The sequence below is a fragment of the Scyliorhinus canicula genome, chromosome 17, assembly GCF_902713615.1.
Source record: "Scyliorhinus canicula chromosome 17, sScyCan1.1, whole genome shotgun sequence".
Classification (NCBI taxonomy): domain Eukaryota; kingdom Metazoa; phylum Chordata; class Chondrichthyes; order Carcharhiniformes; family Scyliorhinidae; genus Scyliorhinus; species Scyliorhinus canicula.
In genome coordinates, this window is record NC_052162.1 from 112343250 (window position 1) to 112365977 (window position 22728).

At 47.0% G+C, this 22728-nt stretch overlaps 1 protein-coding gene across 3 annotated transcripts in view; it reads left to right on the forward strand.

The window, feature by feature from the left end:
* Positions 1-19140, forward strand: part of LOC119952153 (zinc finger protein 239-like) — a 59909-nt gene extending 40769 nt beyond the window's left edge. Inside the window, exons 4-5 of one of the 3 annotated variants that reach the window (XM_038775745.1) lie at positions 6314-7339; positions 7427-8329. In XM_038775745.1, the coding sequence (XP_038631673.1) occupies positions 6314-7339; positions 7427-7569 (1169 nt within the window). In that variant the 3' untranslated portion in view covers positions 7570-8329. Of the gene's footprint in view, positions 1-6313; positions 7340-7426; positions 15672-15748; positions 15805-17267 lie in introns of those variants that run through there. The other 2 variants (XM_038775746.1, XM_038775747.1) reach the window with 2 other exon arrangements.
* Positions 19141-22728: the final 3588 nt, after the last annotated feature.

A 22728-nucleotide genomic window follows, 5' to 3' on the forward strand; every position in this document is an offset into this window, starting at 1 on the left:
ATGTTGGAGAGGAACCGCAGCGAGGGAGGGCTGGCTTTGCCGAGTCTGATTAATTATTACTGGGCGGCCAACATCGCTATGATAAGGAAGTGGATGGTGGGTACGGGGTATATTTGGGAGCGGGTGGAGGCGGCTTCGTGCAGGGGCTCCAGCTTGGCAGCCCTGGTCACAGCTCTTCTACCGCTGCCGCCGGCCAAGTACACCACCAGCCCGGTAGTGGTGGCGACCCTGCGGATATGGGGCCAGTGGAGGAGGCCTGTAGGGGAGACGGGGGCGTCGGTTTGGGCGCCAATCTGTGACAACCATCGGTTTGCCCCCGGGAGTATGGATGGGGGGTTTCGAGCATGGCGGCGGGCGGGTGTGGGAAGGGTGGGTGATATGTTCCTGGAAGGGAGCTTTGTGAGTTTGAGGAGCTTGGAGGAGAAATTTGGGTTGGTAAGGGGAAATGATTTTAGATACCTACAGTTGCGGGACTTTGTTCGTAGACAGGTCCCATCTTTCCCACGCCTCCCGCCAATGGGGATCCTCGACAGAATTGTCTCTAGGGGGGAAGAAGGGGAGGGTAGAGTCTCGGGTATTTATAAGGTGCTCATGAGGGAGGAAGTGTCCCTGACAGAGGAACTGAAACTTAAGTGGGAGGAGGAGCTAGGCGGGGAAAAGGAGGACGGGCTGTGGGCAGAGGCGCTGAGTAGGGTAAATTCGACCGCGACATGTGCTAGGCTCGGGCTGATTCAATTTAAGGTCGTTCACCGGGCCCATATGACGGTGGCTCGGATGAGCAAATCCTTTGGGATAGAGGACAAATGCGCTAGGTGCGCGGGAGGACCAGCGAACCACGTTCACATGTTTTGGGCATGCCCTAAGCTGAGGGGGTCCTGGGAGGGATTTGCGGGGATCATGTCCCGGGTGCTGAAAACAAGGGTGGTGGTGAGTCCAGGGGTGGCAATTTTTGGGGTTTCGGAAGACCCGGGAGTCCAGGGGGAGAAAGAGGCCGATGTTTTGGCCTTTGCTTCCCTGATAGCCCGGCGACGAATACTATTGGCGTGGAGGGACTCAAAGCCCCCGAAGACTGAGTTGTGGCTTGCGGACATGTCGAGTTTCCTGGGTATGGAAAAAATTAAGTTCGCCTTGAGGGGATCTGTACAGGGGTTCGCCCGGAGGTGGCAACCATTTATTGACTTCTTTGCGGGAGAGTGAGCGTCAGCAGGGGGAGGGGGGGGGTAGAGTAGAGTAGGAGGGAAAGAATGGCGGGTAGTACCGGTGGGAGAGGAGCGGGCTTGTGCAGTAGGTTACGATTGAAGTATTGAAAGTACATGGATGTTTGCACATTTTTGCCTTTTTTGCTTTCTTTCTGTTGATGTTTGTAACTGTTTACAAAGCCAAAAATTACCTCAATAAAATTGTTTATTAAAAAAAATAATAATGTAGAGGATAGAGCCGGTCTGATGGTAGTGAGTTAGCAGGCAATGAACAAAGGAATTGAGCAAAGCATGGCTAGGAATGGGGGGAGGGAGCCTTGTGCAGAGGGTGGTGAAAAGGATGCTGGGTAACAAGAGGCCCAGGGTTGAGGAATTCGAAGTGAGCCAATCAGGATATATGGCCAGGTCAGGAGGTGTATAGGATGACCTACGGGAATCTTGTGTGTGAAACTTGATGCCATTTGAATGATATGGGGCCTCACGGTAGCATGGTGGTTAGCATCAATGCTTCACAGCTCCAGGGTCCCAGGTTCGATTCCCGGCTGGGTCACTGTCTGTGTGGAGTCTGCACGTCCTCCCTGTGTGTGCGTGGGTTTCCTCCGGGTGCTCCGGTTTCCTCCCACAGTCCAAAGATGTGCGGGTTAGGTGGATTGGCCATGCTAAATTGCCCGTAGTGTAAGGTTAATGGGGGGATTGTTGGGTTACGGGTATACGGGTTACGTGGGTTTAAAGTAGGGTGATCATTGTTCGGCACAACATCGAGGGCCGAAGGGCCTGTTCTGTGCTGTACTGTTCTATGTTCTATGTTCTATGTTCTATGTATAGAAGATCTCTTTGTCCTCGGTCTCACTCGTTTCTGGGAGCTTCAGGAGACTGTATGTGTTCTGAGTCTCTATAGAGCGGGTCAGCCTTGCAAGTTGTTTAAAAATAAATAATACTGTACCTACAGATCCCTCTCGAGTTTTATTGAGACCAGACTGACGGGTAAAGAACTTAATTTGTCACACTGGGTCATGTGCCATCAATTGTACGAGAGACGAGTTGCTTTACAAAAGTTAGGCTTTAATAAACTAGAATTTAGCCCTGCGGTCGTCTACAATAAAATGGACGACCGCCGGACGTTTGACTATTTATACCTCGGCAAGGAGGCGCGGTTAACTCAGCCTCTCGACCAATTGGTCGAGAGGCACACGACCGACCAGGGCCAGTGGTAAGCCGGTGTTCTGCCCCAATGGCAGACAGGTATGCAAATCTTATCACCACACTGGGACACTCTCACTCAGGTGTGCGTGTGTTGCAATGCTTTTCATGGTCACAAAGTTGCTTAAAATCCTTTGAAGCCGACAGAATTGACAAACTTTTCTTCTTCGAGATTCAAAGGCCGACGATGTTCAGGCCCCAGCGAGTAGAGTGACTCTGTCAGATCGAGACATGACGTTTGAGATTTCTGACTGTTTCTAGTATCCTGTAAAAACAATTTACAAAAAGACATCACTGTCAGTACAGGATAGAAATTCAGAACAGACAATTCTAGTTTCTATGGAACATTATTTGCTCTCTCATTCCCCAAAAGCTGTAAATCTCCATCCCACACATTCTCCCTCCATTCTCACTCTGCTTTTCCTAACAGAAGCCCAATAATCCCACACTAAAAATGTGCGTAATATACAGGGCTCGATTACATTACTAGAGACTGATGGCACTGTGAGGGAGATCTTTATTTCAACAGTGAGGTGAGAGAGATCTGCACCTCGATGCCTATGAGGGTGGAGGAAGCGGAGACCATCAAGCATTTCAAAATAAAAGAGTGAGGAAATAAACTTGCTGGGTAACAGGGATATGGAGAGGGAATGGGACTGATTGGATTTCGCTACAGAGTTAGCATGGATTGCACTCGGTGTGTGTAATTTATGACTGGAAATATGTCACCATTATAGACATAGGAGGTGGCACAGTGGTTAGCACTGCTGCCTCACAGCATCAGGATCCAGGTTTGATTTCACGTCCGGTGACTTGTCTGTCTGGAGAATGCACATTCTCTTTGTGTCGACGTGTGTTCCTCCCACAGTCCAAGATGTACGGGTTAGGTGGATTGATCCCCTAAATTGCCCCTTTGGGTAAGGTTTCAGGAATAGGGTGGGAGATAGGGCATGGGTGGGGTGGTCTTTCAAAGGGTTGGTGCAGACTCAATGAGCTAAATGGCCTCCTTCTGCGCTGTAGGGATTCTATGATTCTAAGAGCAGAATTTGGTCATTCAGCCCATCGAGTCTGCTCTACAGCAACTATATTACAAAACTAGAAATAATAATAAATGTACTTTATCACAGAACCATCAATAATATATCTAATCTGGAGCATATAACAACACTGGACATATCACTGCCTGATATTAATTTACTGTCCCCTTAAATGTCAGCCATCTCCTGGGGAAAGCAGCCCTTCAATTGTGAACATTAGGAAAGAGACCATCCTTTTAGCCAGACAAATAAATGTGTCAAGCTGAGGGAGCAAAGGATGTCAATGTCTTTAAGAGAGAGAGAGACCTGGGCCAAGCTTTCCAGAGTCTGCACCCTCCCTGGATTGACTTCCTTTCCCTTCAGTTGCTGCAAGTCCCCAATGTCCCCCCAGAATGAGATAAGAAATGGAAAGGGGGAGACATTGATTTGCTCCCAGATGTTGCCCAGAGGAGGAAGTTTCAGTCTGAAACTCATTGTCCAACCTCCACATTGTGACGTCACAATGGAGCCCTGCCTGGATCAGCCAATAGGGATCACCCTGCTTCGCGGTGACGTCATCGGGTTCCAGTCCGCAGACCCGGCAGCGCGGACAAGGTGCCCCGCCCCGCCCCGCCCCCACCCATTGTTTCAGCCAGAGCTGATTCCCCACCCCCAGCCGGGACTGCGCATGTCCAAGGCAGAGCGGAAGCCGCGTATTTGCGGGTAGAGCCCAACCTCTGACCTTCCTGCTGAAGTATTTACCAATAGGCAGGGTTGGAGGACCGGAAGGACGTAAGTTCTCCAGCCAATCAGAGCGCGGGCTTTGTGTGAGTGACACTTGATCTTCACACAAACGGGAACCTCTTCCTGTGTCCAACATCTGTGAGTAAAACACTTTCTTTTCTCCCCCTTTCCATTTCTTTTTTCATTCTGACCTTCAATTGGTCACTTGCAGCAACTGAAGAGAAAGGAAGTGAATCCAGGGAGGGTGCAGACTCTGGAAAGCTTGGCCCAGGTCTCTCTCTCTCTCTCTCTCTTAAAGACATCGACATCCTTTGCTCCCTCAGCTTGACACATTTATTTGTCTGGCTAAAAGGATGGTCTCTTTCCCAATGTTCACAATTAAAGGGCTGCATTCCCCAGGAGATGGCTGAACATTTAAGGGACAGTAAATTAATATAGGACAAATATATGTCTAGTGTTGTAATATGGTACAGATTAGATATATTATTGTAATACAGTATATTTCTGTAATAAAGTACATTTATTATTAAATCTAGTCTTGTAACATTTTACAAGATATTTGAAGTGGAAGAATTACAGACAGAAATCTCAAACATCACGTGTAGATCTGACAGTCACACGATTCCTTGGGAGTTTTCTAGTCTTCAGCCCAAAGATGTGCAGGTTAGGTGGATTGGCCATGATAAATTGTCCTTGGTGTCCAAAATTGCCCTTAGTGTTGAGTGGGGTTACTGGGTTATGGGGATAGGGTTGAGGTGTTGACCTTGGGTAGGGTGCTCTTTCCATGAGCCGGTGCAGACTCAATGGGCTGAATGGCCTCCTTCTGCACTGTAAATTCTATGAAATAAAGAAAAGTACAGCACAGGAACAGGCCCTTCGGCCCTCCAAGCCTGTGCCGATCATGATGCCCGTCTAAACTAAAATCTACACTTCCTTGGTCCGTATCCCTCTATTCCCATCCTATTCATGTATTTGTCAAGATGCCCCTTAAATGTCACTATCGTCCCAGCTTCCACCACCTCCTCTGGCAGCGAGTTCCAGGCACCCACTACCCTCTGTGTAAAAAAACTTGCCTCGTACATCTGTACTGCAGTTATGTTATATATATCCAGTCATCTCTTCCCTCAGAGGATTGTTGGTCTCTGGATTTCGCTTCCACAGGAACCAGTGGAGTCTGGGGGTTATTGAATATATTCACGGCTGGGAAGGACAGATTTCTGACTGACGTGGGGTATGGGGAACCAGCAGGAAAATAGAGAGAAAGCTCAGATGAGGAGGGATTTCTTCAGTCGAGGAAGTGGTGAACCTTTGGAATTCTCCATCCCAGAGGACTGTGGGACCTCAGTCATCAAGAATTTTCAAGAGATAAATTGCTAGGTTTATAGATATTGAAGATATCAAGGGTATGGGGGGTAGTGTGGGAAAATAGTGCTGAGGTAGATTGGCCAATGATCTCATTGAATGGTTGAACAGGCTCGATGGGCCAAATGGCCGAATGCAGCTCCTATTTGTTATGGTCTGTGTGTCCAGGGCAGGGAGCAGTGAGCAGGGATCTGTCAATCAGCCTGAATCAGCACCTTCAGGAGAATTGGGAGGGTGAATGTTAGATATAGGAGAGTGTGTGGGATGGAGATTTACAGCTTTTCGTGAATAAGAGGGGAAATAATTTTCCACAGCAATTGAAATGCAAGTTTTGAATTTTTATCCTGTACCAACAGTGATGTCTTTGCCAAATCATTTTTGTAGGATATTGGAAGAGGATTTACAGAGAGAAATCTCAAACATCACATCGCGATCTGACTCAGTTCATCATGACCTGAATATAATCGACCTTTGAACCGAGAAAGAGAAATGTTTGTCTGTTCTGCAGGCTTCAAAAGATTTTAAACATCAGTGCAACCAGGAAAGTGGTGACACACAAATTCGACTCAGTGTTCCAGAGCACAGACTGTGGAAAGAGCTTTAACCAGTTACACAGCCTGAAAAAACATCACCCCATTCACAGGGGGGAGAGACTGTACCCGTGTTCTGTGTGTGATCAATTCTCTAACGTATTGTCCAAACTGGTAAGATACAAGGAGACGCAAAACATGGAGAAAGCATGGAAATGTGTAGACTGTGGGAAGGGATACAGAGCCCCATCTTTGTTGGAAGCTCATCGACGCATTCACACTGGGGAGAGGCCATTCACCTGCGGGCAGTGTCGGAAAGGATTCACTCACTTATCCCACCTCCAGAAACACCAGCGAGTTCACACTGGGGAAAAGCCATTTGCCTGCCCTCGGTGTGGGAAGGGATTCAGTGATTCCTCCAAACTGCAGAGACATCACCGCATTCACACAGGGGAAAGGCCGTTCACCTGCTCTCAGTGCGGGAAGGGATTCAGTGATTCATCCAAACTGCAGACACACCATCGAGTTCACACCGGGGAGAGACCGTTCACCTGCTCTCAGTGTGGGAAGAGTTTCACTCAATTAACCCATCTGCAGAAACACCAGCGAGTTCACACTGGGGAGAAGCCATTCACCTGCTGTCAGTGTGGGAAAGAATTCAGTGATTTATCTAACCTGAGGTCACATCAACGCATTCACACCGGGGAGAGGCCATTCACCTGCCCTCGGTGTGGGAAGAGTTTCACTCAATTAACCCATCTGCAGTCACACCAGCGAGTTCACACTGGGGAGAGGCCGTTCACCTGCTGTCAGTGTGGGAAAGAATTCAGTGATTTATCCAACCTGAGGTCACACCAGCGAGTTCACACTGGGGAGAAGCCATTCACCTGCTCTCAGTGTGGGAAAGAATTCAGTGATTTATCCAACCTGAGGTCACACCAGCGCGTTCACACTGGGGAGAGGCCATTCACCTGCCCTCGGTGTGGGAAGGGATTCACTCAGTTATGTAACCTAAAGTCACACCAGCGAGTTCACACTGGGGAGAAGCCGTTCACCTGCTCTCAGTGTGGGAAAGAATTCAGTGATTTATCCAACCTGAGGTCACACCAGCGCGTTCACACTGGGGAGAGGCCATTCACCTGCCCTCGGTGTGGGAAGGGATTCACTCAGTTATCTAGCTTAAAGTCACACCAGCGAGTTCACACTGGGGAGAAGCCGTTCATCTGTTCTCAGTGTGGGAAGGGATTCAGTCATGTATCCAACCTGCAGAAACATCAGCGAGTTCACACTGGGGAGAGGCCATTCATCTGCTCTGAATAAGGGAGTCATTCAGAGATCCATCCCACCTATGGAGACACTAACGGGTCCGCACTGGGGAGAGGCTATTTATCTGTTCTCAATGTGGGAAGAGATTTTGTGTTTCTTCACACCTGCCAAGACACCAACAAGTTCACAAGTGATGACAGAGGTTGGATTCTGCTGTTAATCACATCCAAGACTGAACCATGTTCATTCTGACACTTGATGAAGTGGGAGGGTTGGAGGGTTTCTTTCTGTTGGACTGGCCGGTCTCTCAAACTTTGTCCCCAGTGGGCTGATGCTCTTTGAGCCTTGTTGCAAATACCTGGCTTCAAATTTCACAAGGATCTCAAAGTGAAAGGGTGATTGGGACGTTAAAAGATATTGAGTTCCCATTTCTCTTTTGGAACCCTGCAGAGCCAGCCACATTGCTATGACGATGGCTGTGCTGGTTCGTTGGTTCTTTTGTTTAATTTATTGGGTGTTTCTCACAAAAGAAAACCGTCGCGTTTTCTGTGGCAGACTGGGAACTTGTAATAAAAGGTACGATGCTAGGTAGGCACTCGCTAGCATTTAAGGAATGATTACATATTGACATCAAATATAGATTCCTTTAAGAAACAAAAATCCAACAGGAAAACTGATGCAACCATGGCTAACAAGAAAAGTAAAAAATTTTACAAAGGAAGAGGCTCATAAAGTGGCCAAAATAGTAGTGAGCCTGAGGATTGGGAACTTGTTTTAGAATTCAGCAAAGGAGGATCAAGAAATTGATAAAAGAGAAAATAGAATATGAGAGCAAACAGGCGAGAAACATAAAAACCGACTGGAAAAGCTCCTATCGGAATGTGAAAAGGGAAAGATTAGCAAAGACCAATGTGGGCCCATTCCAGGCAGAGACAGGAGAGTTTATAATGGGGAATAAGGAAATGGCAGAGAAACTAAACAATATGTGTCTGTCTTCACGGAGGAAGATGCAGAAATTGTCCCCAAAACACTAGAGAACCAAGGGACCAGTGAGCACGAGGGACTGAAAGAGATTAGTATCAGTGAAAAAGTAGCACTGGAGAAATGAATGAGGTTGAAAGTTAATAAATCTCCAAAAGCTGCTGCTCTACATCCCAGAGTGTTGAAAGAGGCGGCTATAGAGATAGTGGATACATTGGTGATCATCTTTCAAAATTCTGGAATGGTTCCTGCAGATTGGAAGGTGGTAAATGTAACCCCACTATTTAAGGAGGGAGAGAGAAAACGGGGAACCGCAGACCCATTAGTTTGACATCAGTAAGAGGGAAAATGCTACAATCTATTATAAAGGATGTGGTAACATACGAATTAGGAGCAGGAGTAGGGGGGGGGGGGGGGGGGGGGGGGGGGGGGGATGAGTTACATAGCATCACTGGAGAAGTCATATTACTCAAACTTCTGAATTCTAATAGGATTAGATTGGGTAAATTGAAAAAGAATGTTCCCAAGGTGGGGGGTCCAGAACTAAGGATCATAGTTTGAGGACGAGGTGTATATCGTTTAGGACTGAGGTGAGGAGAAATGTTCTTCATGGAGTGAGTGGTGACTCTGTGGAATTCACTACCACAGAAAGTAGTTGAGGCCAAAACATTTTGTAATTTGAAGAAGGAATTAGATACAGCTCTTGGGGTTAAAGGGATCAGGGGATTGAACTTAATTTTTAAAAAAAATTGGGATATCCAATTCGTTTTTCCAATTAAGGGGCAATTTAGCGTAGCCAATCCACCTAGGCTGCACATCTTTAGGTTGTGGGGGCAAAACCCACGCAAACACGGGGAGAATGTGCAAACCCCACATGGACAGTGACCCAGAGCGGGGATCGAACCTGGGACCCCGGCGCCGTGAAGTAACTGTGCTAACCACTTGTGCCCCCGTGCTGCCCTGGGTATTGAACATCATGATCAGCCATGGCCATAATGTATGGTGGAGCAAGCTCGAAGGGCCGAATGGCCTACTCCTATTTTCTATGATGTGGGGATGCCGGCTGTTTCCTATGTATGTTTCTATGTAGGATAATGGGGCAAAAGGCAGATATGTCCCTGAGCCCTGATGGCTTGCATCCCTGGCAAATGCCAAGTCCAGTAATGTGCAGGTTAGGTGGGCTTACAGCGATAGGCCGGCTGAGTTGGTCTCGGTGGGCTGCTTTTTCACAGGGTGAGTGTAGAATCGATGAGCTAAACGGCCTCTTACTATAGTGAGTCTGTGAAATTCGCTGGATTCTGGAAAGGGCAGTAAAACTGCACACAGTACTCCAGCTGCGGTCTAACCAAGGTTCTATACAATGGATATATTTTGGCCAATCTCACAACTTTGCTTCCAGTGGGCTGATGCTATTTGAGTCTGGAAGAGCACATTTCCACTGAAATGACCCACAGAAGCTGATGAAGGACATTTATTTTATCCTGGATAGTAAATAGTGTTTCCCCCCACAACAGGGAAATCAAAATAAATACATTTGTCTCTGTTCCATTGAGTCCACAGCACAGGGCCAGGCCAGTCAGCTCAATTGGTCTCTGTCAGTATTGATGTTCCACATGAGCCTCCACCCACCCCTCATCATCTCCCCCCCATCAGCATCTCCTTCTATTCCTTTCTCCCTCATGTATGTATCTAGCTTCCCCTTCAATGTATTCATGTTGTTCACCTCAACCACTCGCTGTGGGAGTGAGTTCCACATTCTCACCACTCGCTGGGTAAAGAGGTTTATTGAACCCCTGAAATGGAATTGAAAATGTGCGCAGAATTTTAACAAAGGAATGGATTATCAGCGCGGATAGAGATAAATGTGTGTGTCCTGATGGACATCACAGAGACTTGGTTGAAAGGTGACCAAGGTGGGGATCTAAATGTTCACGGGTATTGTGATTTACCAGAACGGCAGGAAGCTCGGAAATGGTACTGGATCGCCCCTGTTAATAACGGATGACATTAGTTCAGTACTGAAATTACACCTTAGCCAGAAAGATGATGTGGGTTGAGAAAAGAAATAGAAAAGATACAAGGTCTCTTGTGGGAGTAGTTAATGAGCCTCCGAAAAGTAGTTACACTGTAGGTAGAGTGTACAGGAAGTAATAAATAAGGCTTGTAATTAATGTACCAAAATAATCATGGGTGACTTGAAATGTATGTAGATCAGGAGAATCAGATTGGCAAAGATAGACTGGAACATGTGTTCCTGAAGTTTTTGGGAGATAATTTCTTAGAACAGTTCCTTCTGGAGACAACCAGAGAGCAGCCTATCTGAGACCTCAATGTGCAGTGAGACAGGATTCATCAATAAAAATGTGGTGATAGAGCATCTAGGTAATAGTGATCATAATATTTTGTAATGTGCATCTTGCTGCTTGAACTTCAACACATCAATCACCTGTATGGATTTATTTTCAATATTCTGTAGTAATTGCTGTATTGATTTAAATTGGTGTATCTCTTGTGCTTTCAGTTATTTGCATTTAAGTAACTTGCTTCAGTCACCAGCAGTCACAAAGAAGTTACACATAACACCTGAGATACATCATCTCGGCACAGTGACACAATGGTTAGCACTGCTGCTTTACAGCACCAGGGACCCAAGTTCAATTCTGGCCTTGGGTGACTGTGTCTGCGTGGATTTCCTCCCACAGCCCAAAGATGTGCCGGTTGGGTGGATTGGCCGTGTACAATTACCCCTTAGTGTCCAAAGATGTGCAGGTTAGGTGGGGTTACGGAGATAGGGTGGGCTGAGGTAGGGGTCTGTTTTAGATGATAGGTGCAGACTCGACGGGCCGAATGACCTCCTTCTGAACCATGTGATATTCTTTGGTTCTATGGTATCCATTAGGACGATAGGCCTGACGAATATCAATCATGAGGAAGTGACACCACCCATCCTCTTACAAGTACGTAGACACAAATTACCTCGTGTTGCCTTGTTATCTTAGCGCAAAAGCTGTAAACTTAATAAAACAGTTGGGGACAGCAATAACAAAAAGGATGTTACCACTGAGATCCTGGGGAACCAATTGGAGTTAAAGGGAAGTGACATCAGCAAGGTGACTAACATCATTCAGAGACCCATCAGATCCTGATCGTGCACCATTTAACCAATCAGGTACTGAACATGTGCTGCTCGGGCCAATCAGAACTGCAGGATACTACCAACAATGCATAGAGGTAGTTGCTGGAAAGGATTAATGAGCGACAATTCTCTGGAGCTCGGTGCTCAACGCAACATGAAGTAAGAAGTTAGGAGTCAGCCAACAGAACAAAAGACATCGCCACAGTCACTCGGAAGTCGAGAGCTGGTGAAACAGAGTTGTTTTCTTTAAATACATTTAGAATAGCCAATTCATTTTCTCCAATTAATGGGGCAATTTAGCGTGGCCAATCCACCTAACCTGCACATCTTTTGGGTTGTGGGGGTGAAACCCACACAGACACAGGGAGAATGTGCAAACTCCACTGGGATAGTGACCCAGAGCCGGGATCGAACCTGGGACCTTGGTGCCGTGAAGCAGCAGTGCTCACCGCTGCGCCACCATGCTGCCCACTGGTGATCCAGAGTGAACGGACTGATCCACTGACAATTTAGCGTGGCCAATCCACCTAAACTGTGTATCTCTGGGTTGGGGGGGGGGGGGGTGGTGAGCGGATGTGTTGGCAGGCGGCTGTGGCCTGGTGTGGGATTGTGTGGGCAGGGTTGACTTACTGACTGACATGGAGAGAGATCCGGGCCCTGTTTCCCAGCTCTCGGCTTGTCCGCTCACAAAACCGAGCCGGCCATTCCCAGCCCACCGGGTGACCGTCAGTGACTCAGCGCAGCTCTCGCAGGAATACAGCGCCAAACCCCGGAGGCAGCCGGATTATTTCTGACCACCAATTCCTCATGGAATTGCCCTGTTGCTGGAACTCCTCCACGTGATCGTCCAAACATTTTGAGTGTCACAAGTGTGAATACAGCAGAGAAGGTGAGGCCAGAAACAAATCACATTAATAGCCATGAGGGGAATGCAGTCAGCGGAGATTTGAAATGGACATTTAAGTTGCGCCTCGTAGTTTTCCCCCAGAGTGAGGAACTTCGACCTTGGACCCTTTTCAGCTGGACTTGTCGGTCAGCCCGGATGTCTTCTCCAAGCCACCAGCTCTAGTTAAAAAAAAATGCGAACATTTCCTGCCATTGACCGAGTCCATCCACTTGGATCTGGCTACAGATGACACGTTGTTCAACTGCTGTGAAAAGTCAAAGTGCCACATGTAGGGACTGGTTTAGCACACTGGGCTAGATAGCTGGCTTTTAAAGCTGACCAAGGCAGGCCAGCAGCACGGTTCAATTCCCATACCAGTCTCCCTGAACAGGCGCCAGAATGTGGCGACTAGGGGCTTTTCACAGTAACTTCATTTGAAGCCTCCTCGTGACAATAAGCGATTTTCATGTTCATGGTACAACACTGACTCTCAGGTTCTTAATCTGTTTATTCTGGTTTCAAAGATTTAAAAAAAAAATCTTTGTGTTGTGGGGGTGAGAACCACTCGGACACGGGGAGAATGTGAAAACTCCACATAGAAAGTGACCCGGGGCCGGGATCGAACCCGGGTCCTCAGCGCCGTCAAGCAGCAGTGCTAACCACTGCGCCACCATGCCGCCCTCATCTTGTATTTTTAAGATGTGGAGATGCCGGCGTTGGACTGGGGTGAGCACAGTAAGAAGTCTTACAACACCAGGTTAAAGTCCAACAGCAAATTAAGCAGAGCTCTGTGAGTCTTTGTCAGGGAAGCCATCACAGCTGAGGCCAGAGCTGTTTTCTGTGGTTCTGTTCTACATTTGGAATTTCTGTTCTCATTCAACTTGTTTTGATTCATTTTTCTTCCTATGGCACAAGCAGATGAGATGATTCAGTCTCTTAAATACATCTTCACACAGGCCCATAAGGTCAGGGGAGAGGCAGCCGGAGCTGCATTGAGTTCCAGAGAGGCGTCATTCTGCTCTCACTTAACTCATTCAGTCTGTGCACTTGAGGAATTGAACAAACGAATGTGATATCAAATGGGACAATTAGTTAGAATAATGTAGAGGATAGAGCCGGTCTGATGGTAGTGAGTTAGCAGGCAATGAACAAAGGAATTGAGCAAAGCATGGCTAGGAGTGGGGGGAGGGAGCCTCGTGCAGAGGGTGGTGAAAAGGATGCTGGGTAACAAGAGGCCCAGGGTTGAGGAATGGAAAGTGAGCCAATCAGGATATATGGCCAGGAGGTGTATAGGATGACCTATGGGAATCTTGTATGTGAAACTTAATGATATGTATAGAAGATCTCTTTGTCCTCGGTCTCACTCGTTTCTGGGGGCTTCAGGAGACTGTATGTGTTCTGAGTCTCTACAGAGCGGGTCAGCCTTGCAATTTGTTTAAAAATAAATAATACTATACCTACAGATCCCTCTCGAGTTTTTTTGAGACCAGACTGACGGGTAAAGAACTTAATTTGTCACACTGGGACACTCTCACTCAGGTGTGCGTGCGTTGCAATGCTTTTCATGGTCACAGAGTTGATTAAAATCCTTTGAAGCCGACAGAATTGACAAACTTTTCTTCTTCGAGATTCAAAGGCCGATGATGTTCAGGCCCCAGCGAGTCGAGTGACTCTGTCAGATCGGGACATGACGTTTGAGATTTCTGACTGTTTCTAATATCCTGTAAAAACAATTTACAAAAGACATCACTGTCAGTACAGGATAGAAATTCAGAACAGACAATTCTAGTTTCTATGGAACATTCTTTGCTCTCTCGTTCCCCAAAAGCTGTAAATCTCCATCCCACACATTCTCCCTCCATTCTCTCTCTGCTTTTCCTAACAGATGTCCAATAATCCCGCACTAAAAATGTGTGTAATATACAGGGCTCGATTACATTACTGGAGACTGATGGCACTGTGAGGGAGATCTTTATTTCAACAGTGAGGTGAGAGAGATCTGCACCTCGATGCCTATGAGGGTGGAGGAAGCGGAGACCATCAAGCATTTCAAAATAAAAGAGTGAGGAAATAAACCTGCTGGGTAACAGGGATATGGAGAGGGAATGGGACTGATTGGATTTCTCTACAGAGTTAGCATGGATTGCACTCGGTGTGTGTAATTTATGACTGGAAATATGTCACCATTATAGACATAGGAGGCGGCACAGTGGTTAGCACTGCTGCCTCACAGCATCAGGATCTAGGTTTAATTTCACCTCCGGTGACTTGTCTGTCTGGAGATTGCACATTCTCTTTGTGTCGACGTGTGTTTCCTCCCACAGTCCAAGATGTACGGGTTAGGTGGATTGATCCCCTAAATTGCCCCTTTGGGGAAAGTTTCAGGAATAGGGTGGGAGATAGGGCATGGGTGGGGGGTGGTCTTTCAAAGGGTTGGTGCAGACTCAATGAGCTAAATGGCCTCCTTCTGCACTGTGGGGATTCTATGATTCGAAGAGCAGTATTTGGCCATTCAGCCCATTGACTGCTCTACAGCAAATATATTACAAAACTAGAAATAATAATAAATGTACTTTATCACAGAACCATCAATAATATATCTAATCTGGAGCATATAACAACACTGGACATATCACTGCCTGATATTAATTTACTGTCCCCTTAAATGTCAGCCATCTCCTGGGGAAAGCAGCCCTTCAATTGTGAACTTTAGGAAAGAGACCATCCTTTTAGCCAGACAAATAAATGTGTCAAGCTGAGGGAGCAAAGGATGTCAATGTCTTTAACAGAGAGAGAGTGTCCTGGGCCAAGCTTTGCAGAGTCTGCACCCTCCCTGGATTGACTTCCTTTCCCTTCAGTTGTTGCAAGTGACCAATGACCCCCAGAATGAGATAAGAAATGGAAAGGGGGAGACATTGATTTGCTCCCAGATGTTGCCCAGAGGCGGAAGTTTTATTCTGGAACTCATTGTCCAACCTTCACATTTTGACGTCACAATAGAGCCCTGCCTGGATCAGCCAATAGGGATCACTCTACTTCGCGGTGACGTCATCGGGTTCCAGTTTGTGGACCCGGCCGCGCGGACAAGGGAGACCTGCCCCGCCCTCCCATAGTTCCAGCCAGAGCTGGTTTCCCCTCCCCCCGCACCCGGGACTGCGCATGTCTAAGGCAGAGAGGAAGCTGCGCATTTGCGGGTAGGGCCCAACCTCTGACCTTCCTGCAGAGTTATTTACCAATAGGCAGGGTTAGAGGACCGGAAGGACTTAAGTTCTCCAGCCAATCAGCGCGGACTTTGTGTGAGTGACACTTGAGCTTCACACAAACGGGAACCTCTTCCTGTGTCCAACATCTGTGAGTAAAACTCTTTCTTTTCTCCCCCTTTCCATTTCTTTTCTCATTCTCACCTTCAATTGGTCACTTGCAGCAACTGAAGGGAAAGGAAGTGAATCCAGGGAGGGTGCAGACTCTGCAAAGCTTGGCCCAGGTCTCTCTCTCTCTTAAAGACATTGACATCCTTTGCTCCCTCAGCTTGACACATTTATTTGTCTGGCTAAAAGGATGGTCTCTTTCCTAATGTTCACAATTAAAGGGCTGGTTCCCCAGGAGATGGCTGAACATTTAAGGGACAGTAAATTAATACAGGACAAATATATGTCTAGTACTGTAATATGGTACAGATTAGATATATTATTGATGGTTCTGTAATAAAGAACATTTATTATTAAATCTAGTCTTGTAACATTTTACAAGATATTTGAAGTGGAAGAATTACAGACAGAAATCTCAAACATCACGTGTAGATCTGACAGTCACACGATTCCTTGGGAGTTTTCTAGTCTTCAGTCCAAAGATGTACAGGTTAGGTGGATTGGCCATGATAAATTGCCCTTGGTGTCCAAAATTGCCCTTAGTGTTGAGTGGGGTTACTGGGTTATGGGGATAGGGTTGAGGTGTTGACCTTGGGTCGGGTGCTCTTTCCATGAGCCGGTGCAGACTCAATGGGCTGAATGGCCTCCTTCTGCACTGTAAATTCTATGAAACAAAGAAAAGTACAGCACAGGAACAGGCCCTTCGGCCCTCCAAGCCTGTGCCGATCATGATGCCCGTCTAAACTAAAATCTTCTACACTTCCTTGGTCCGTATCCCTCTATTCCCATCCTATTCATTTATTTGTCAAGATGCCCCTTAAATGTCACTATCGTCCCTGCTTCCACCACCTCCTCTGGCAGCGAGTTCCAGGCGCCCACTACCCTCTGTGGGGAAAAAAAACTTGCCTCGTACACCTGTACTGCAGTTATGTTATATATATCCAGTCATCTCTTCCCTCAGAGGATTGTTGGTCTCTGGATTTCGCTTCCACAGGGACCAGTGGAGTCTGGGGGTTATTGAATATATTCACGGATGAAAAGGACAGATTTCTGACTGACGTGGGTTATGGGGAACCGGCAGGAAAATAGAGAGAAAGCTCAGATGAGGAGGGATTTCTTCAGTCGAGGAAGTGGTGAACCATTGGAATTCTCCATCCCAGAGGACTGTGGGACCTCAGTCATCAAGAATTTTCAAGAGATAAATTGCTAGATTTATAGATATTGAAGATATCAAGGGTATGGGGGATAGTGTGGGAAAATGGTGCTGAGGTAGATTGGCCAATGATCTCATTGAATGGTTGAGCAGGCTCGATGGGCCAAATGGCCAACTGCAGCTCCTATTTGTTATGGTCTCTGTGTCCAGAACAGGAAGCAGTGAGCAGGGATCTGTCAATCAGCCTGAATCAGCGCCTTCAGGAGAATTGGGAGGGTGAATGTTAGATACAGGAGAGTGTGTGGGATGGAGATTTACAGCTTTTCGTGAATAAGAGGGGAAAGAATTTTCCACAGGAATTGAAATGCCTCTTTTGAATTTTTTTCCTGTACCAACAGTGATGTCTTTGCCAAATTATTTTTTTAGGATATTGGAAGAGGAGTTACAGAGAGAAATCTCAAATATCACATCGAGATCTGACTCAGTTCATCATGACCTGAATATCATCGACCTTTGAACCTAGAAAGAGAAATGTTTGTCTGTTCTGCAGGCTTCAAAAGATTTTAAACATCAGTTCAACCAGGAAAGTGGTGACACACAAATTCGACTCACTGTTCCAGTGCACAGACTGTGGAAAGAGCTTTAACCAGTTACACAGCCTGAAAAAACATCACCCCATTCACAGCGGGGAGAGACTGTACCTGTGTTCTGTGTGTGATCAATTCTCTAACGTATTGTCCAAACTGGTAAGATACAAGGAGACGCAAAACATGGAGAAACCGTGGAAATGTGTAGACTGTGGGAAGGGATACAGAGCCCCATCTTTGCTGGAAGCTCATCGACGCATTCACACTGGGGAGAGGCCATTCACCTGCGGGCAGTGTCGGAAAGGATTCACTCAATTATCCCACCTGCAGAAACACCAGCGAGTTCACACTGGGGAAAAGCCATTCGCCTGCCCTCGGTGTGGGAAGGGATTCAGCGATTCCTCCAAACTGCAGAGACATCACCGCATTCACACAGGGGAAAGGCCGTTCACCTGCTCTCAGTGCGGGAAGGGATTCAGTGATTCATCCAAACTGCAGACACACCAGCGAGTTCACACCGGGGAGAGGCCATTCATCTGTTCTCTGTGTGGGAAGGGATTCACTCAGTTATCCCACCTGCAGTCACACCAGCAAGTTCACACTGGGGAGAGGCCTTTCACGTGCTGTCAGTGTGGGAAGGGATTCAGTGATTCATCCAAACTACAGAGACATCAACGCATTCACACCGGGGAAAGGCCATTTACCTGCTCACAATGTGGGAAGGGATTCAGTGATTCATCCAAACTGCAGACACACCAGCGAGTTCACACTGGGGAGAGGCCGTTCACCTGCTCTCAGTGTGGGAAGAGTTTCACTCAATTAACCCATCTGCAGTCACACCAGCGCGTTCACACTGGGGAGAAGCCGTTCACCTGCTCTCAGTGTGGGAAAGAATTCAGTGATTTATCCAACCTGAGGTCGCACCAGCGCGTTCACACTGGGGAGAGGCCGTTCACCTGCTCTCGGTGTGGGAAGGGATTCACTCAGTTATCTAACCTAAAGTCACACCAGCGAGTTCACACTGGGGAGAAGCCGTTCATCTGTTCTCAGTGTGGGAAGGGATTCAGTCATGTATCCAACCTGCAGAAACATCAGCCAGTTCACACTGGGGAGAGGCCATTCTCCTGCTCTCAGTGTGGGAAGGGATACACTCAGTTAGCCTCCCTGCAGAAACATCAGAGAGTTCACACTGGGAGAGTTTACTCTGGAGAGGCCATTCATCTCTGAATAAGGGAGTCATTCAGAGATCCATCCCACCTATGGAGACACTAACGGGTCCGCACTGGGGAGAGGCTATTCATCTGTTCTCAATGTGGGAAGAGATTTTGTGTTTCCTCACACCTGCCAAGACACCAACAAGTTCACAAGTGATGACAGGGGTTGGATTCTGCTGTTATTGCTGCTGTTAATCACATCCAAGACTGAACCATGTTCATTCTGACACTTGATGAAGTGGGAGGGTCGGACGGTTTCTTTCTGTTGGACTGGCCGGTCTCTCAAACTTTGCCTCCAGTGGGCTGATGCTCTTTGAGCCTTGTTGCAAATACCTGGCTTCAAATTTCACAAGGATCTCAAAGTGAAAGGGTGATTGGGACGTTAAAAGATATTGGGCGCAATTCTCCACTGCCCACGACGGGTAGAACAGCGATTCTCCCCTGGCCGATGGGCCGAGTTCCCAGGCCTTTACGGCCGTTTTCACGAACGCAAATACACCTGCTCTCACCGTTCGTGAAAACGGCCGCAAAGTGCCGTCCTGGACAACCATGGCACTGATTGGCACGGCAGCACCACGGCCGTGCCAAGGGTGGCATGGGCCCGCGATCGGTGGGCACCGATTGCGGGCAGCGGGTCCGATACCCGCGCACTCTTTGTTCCTCCGCCGCCCCGCAGGATCAGTCCGCGGGGAGACTGAGGGGCATGACGGCCCGCGCATGCGCGGGTTTGACGCATATGTGTGATGACGTCATCCGCGCATGCGCAGGTTGGAGCCGTCCAATCCGCGCATGCACTGCTGACGTCATTGTGCGCGTCAGCCGCCGTGACGCTTGGCGCGCGGGCTTAGCGACGGTCGCTAAGCCCGCGATGCCGTGCTTCGCGGGGCCGCGCTGCTAGCCCCACCCGGGGGGAAGAATCGGGTCCCGGGAGGGGGCGCGGAGGCTGCCGTGAAACATGGCCAGTTTCACGGCACCCTTTACGACTCTCCGCATTTGCGGAGAATCGCGCCCATTGAGTTCCCATTTCTGTTTGGAACCCTGCAGAGCCAGCCACATTGCCATGACAATAGCTGTGCTGGTTCGTTGGTTCTTTTGTTTAATTCATTGGCTGTTTCTCACAAAAGAAAACTGTTGAGGTCTGAGGGACAAGTTTTCTGTGGCAGACTGGGAACTTATAATAAATGGTACGATGATAGGGCGGCACTCGCTAGCATTTAAGGAATTATTACATATTGACATCAAATATAGATTCCTTTAAGAAACAAAAATCCAACAGGAAAACTGATGCAACCATGGCTAACAAGAAAAGTAAAAAATTTTACAAAGGAAGAGGCTCATAAAGTGGCCAAAATAGTAGTGAGCCTGAGGATTGGGAACTTGTTTTAGAATTCAGCAAAGGAGGACCAAGAAACTGATAAAGAGAAAATAGAATATGAGAGCAAACTGGGGAGAAACATAAAAACCGACTGGAAAAGCTCCTATAGGAATGTGAAAAGGAAAAGATTAGCATAGACCAATGTGGGTCCATTCCCGGCAGAGACAGGAGAGTTTATAATGGGGAATAAGGAAATGGCAGAGAAACTAAACAATGTGTCTGTCTTCACGGCAGAAGATACAGAATTCATCCACAAAACATGAGAGATCCAAGGGACTAGTGAGCACGAGGAACTGAAAGAGATTAGTATTAGTGGAAAAAGTAGCACTGGAGAAATTAATGTGGTTGAAAGTTAATAAATCCCCAAAAGCTGATGCTCTACATCCCAGAGTGTTTAAAGAGGCGGCTGTATAGATAGTGGATACATTGGTGATCACCTTTCAAAATTCTATAGATTCTGGAATGGTTCCTGCCGATTGGAAGGTGGTAAATGTAACCCCACTATTTAAGGAGGGAGAGAGAAAACAGGGAACCACAGACCCATTAGCCTGACATCAGTAGGAGGGAAAATGCTACAATCTATTATAAAGGATGTGGTAACATATGGAGCAGGAGTAGGCCACTCGGCCCCTCGAGTCTCGCCACCATTCAACAAGTTCACGGCTGATCTGATTGCACCTCAACTCCACACAAGCTCCTTAGAAAATAAATCTCGGGTGATAGTTATGAAGAACAAGGAAATGGCAGAGTAGTTAAACCAATATTTTGTATATGACTTTACGGTGGAAGATACTTCAAACATTCCATTAATACTAACGGATACTGGGGGGGGGGGGGGGGGGGGGGTTGGGGGGATGAGTTACATAGAATCACTGGAGAAGTCATATTACTCAAACTTATAAATTCTAACAGGATTAGATTGGGTAAATTGAAAAAGAATGTTCCCAAGGTGGGAGGTCCAGAACTAAGGATCATAGTTTGAGGACGAGGTGTATATCGTTTAGGACTGAGGTGAGGAGAAATGTTCTTCATGGAGTGAGTGGTGACTCTGTGGAATTCACTACCACAGAAAGTAGTTGAGGCCAAAACGTTGTGTAATTTCAAGAAGGAATTAGATACAGCTCTTGGGGTTAAAGGGATCAGGGGATTGAACTTAATTTTAAAAAATAAATAAATTTAGGGTATCCAATTCGTTTTTCCAATTAAGGGGTAATTTAGCGTAGCCAATCCGCCTAGGCTGCACATTTTTGGGTCGTGGGGGTGAAACCCACGCAAACACGGGGAGAATGTGCAAACTCCACACAGACAGTGAGCCAGAGCCGGGATCGAACCTGGGACCTCGGCACCGTGAAGCCATCGTGCTAACCATTTGTGCCCCCGTGTTGCCCTGGGTATTGAACTTCATGATCAGCCATGGCCATAATGTATGGTGGAACAAGTTCGAAGGGCCGAATGGCCTACTTCTATTTTCTATGATGTGGGGATGCCGGCTGTTTTCTATGTATGTTTCTATGTAAAATAATGGGGCAAAAGGCAGATATGTCCCTGAGCCCTGATGGCTTGCATCCCTGGCAAATGCCAAGTCCAGTAATGTGCAGGTTAGGTGGGCTTACAGCGATAGGCCGGCTGAGTTGGTCTCGGTGGGCTGCTTTTTCACAGGGTGAGTGTAGAATCGATGAGCTAAATGGCCTCTTACTATAGTGAGTCTGTGAAATTCGCTGGATTCTGAAAAGGTCCCGGTGGATTGGAAACACGCTAATATGATGTCTCTATTTAAAAAGGCAGAGAGGCAAAAGGTAGGAAACTATAGAATTGTTAGCTTCACCTATGTGGTGGGGAAGTTGCTGGAATCAATCATTAATAATTATAGTCTTTATTGGTGTCACAAGTAGGCTTACATTAACTCTGCAATGAAGTTACTGTGAAAATCCCCTAGTTGCCACACTTCGGCGCCTGTTCGTGTACACAGAGGGAGAATTCAGAATGTCTAATTCATCTGACGAGCACGTCTTTCGGGACTTTGTGGGAGGAAACCGGAAATCCCGGAGGAAACCCACACAGGCACGGGGAGAACGCGTAGACTCCGCACAGACTGTGACTCAAGCCGGGAATCAAACTTAGGTCTCCAGTGCTGTGACGCAACAGTGTTAACCACTGTGCTACCGGTCCGCCCATATGGGGATGACTGAACATTTGGTAAGACAAAGTTCAATCCACCATTGTCAGCATGGTTTTATGAAGAATAAGTCATACTTCACAAACTTGCTTGAGTTCTTTGAGGATATAACCAGCAAGATGGATAATGGGGAACCTGTGGATGTGGTATATTTAGACTTCCAGAATGCATTTGACAAGGTGCCTGATGAAATCTACCCTTTGGTTAAGTGTTGTCTCGTATACACTTTAGCTCAGTAGAAACTTGCACTACACGTCTCGGATGTGAAATGTAATCTTTATTGTGTGACTATTGAAGATATTGAGAGTTTGAAATCTTTTTGTGGTTAGAAATCAAATGTTCTCGATAAAGCCCCTGTCAGCAGCAGACTTTTAAGAGATATAATTAAACTTAGTAGCGTACAAACGATCTGAACTTTCAGAAATACAGTAATGGTTTCTTGCTCAAAGCAAAACAGCTTGCGCAGACTTAGAGTTAGAGTGGAAATAATGAAAATAGGAAATAAAGATAGTAGACAGCTGGGCAAATAGTATAG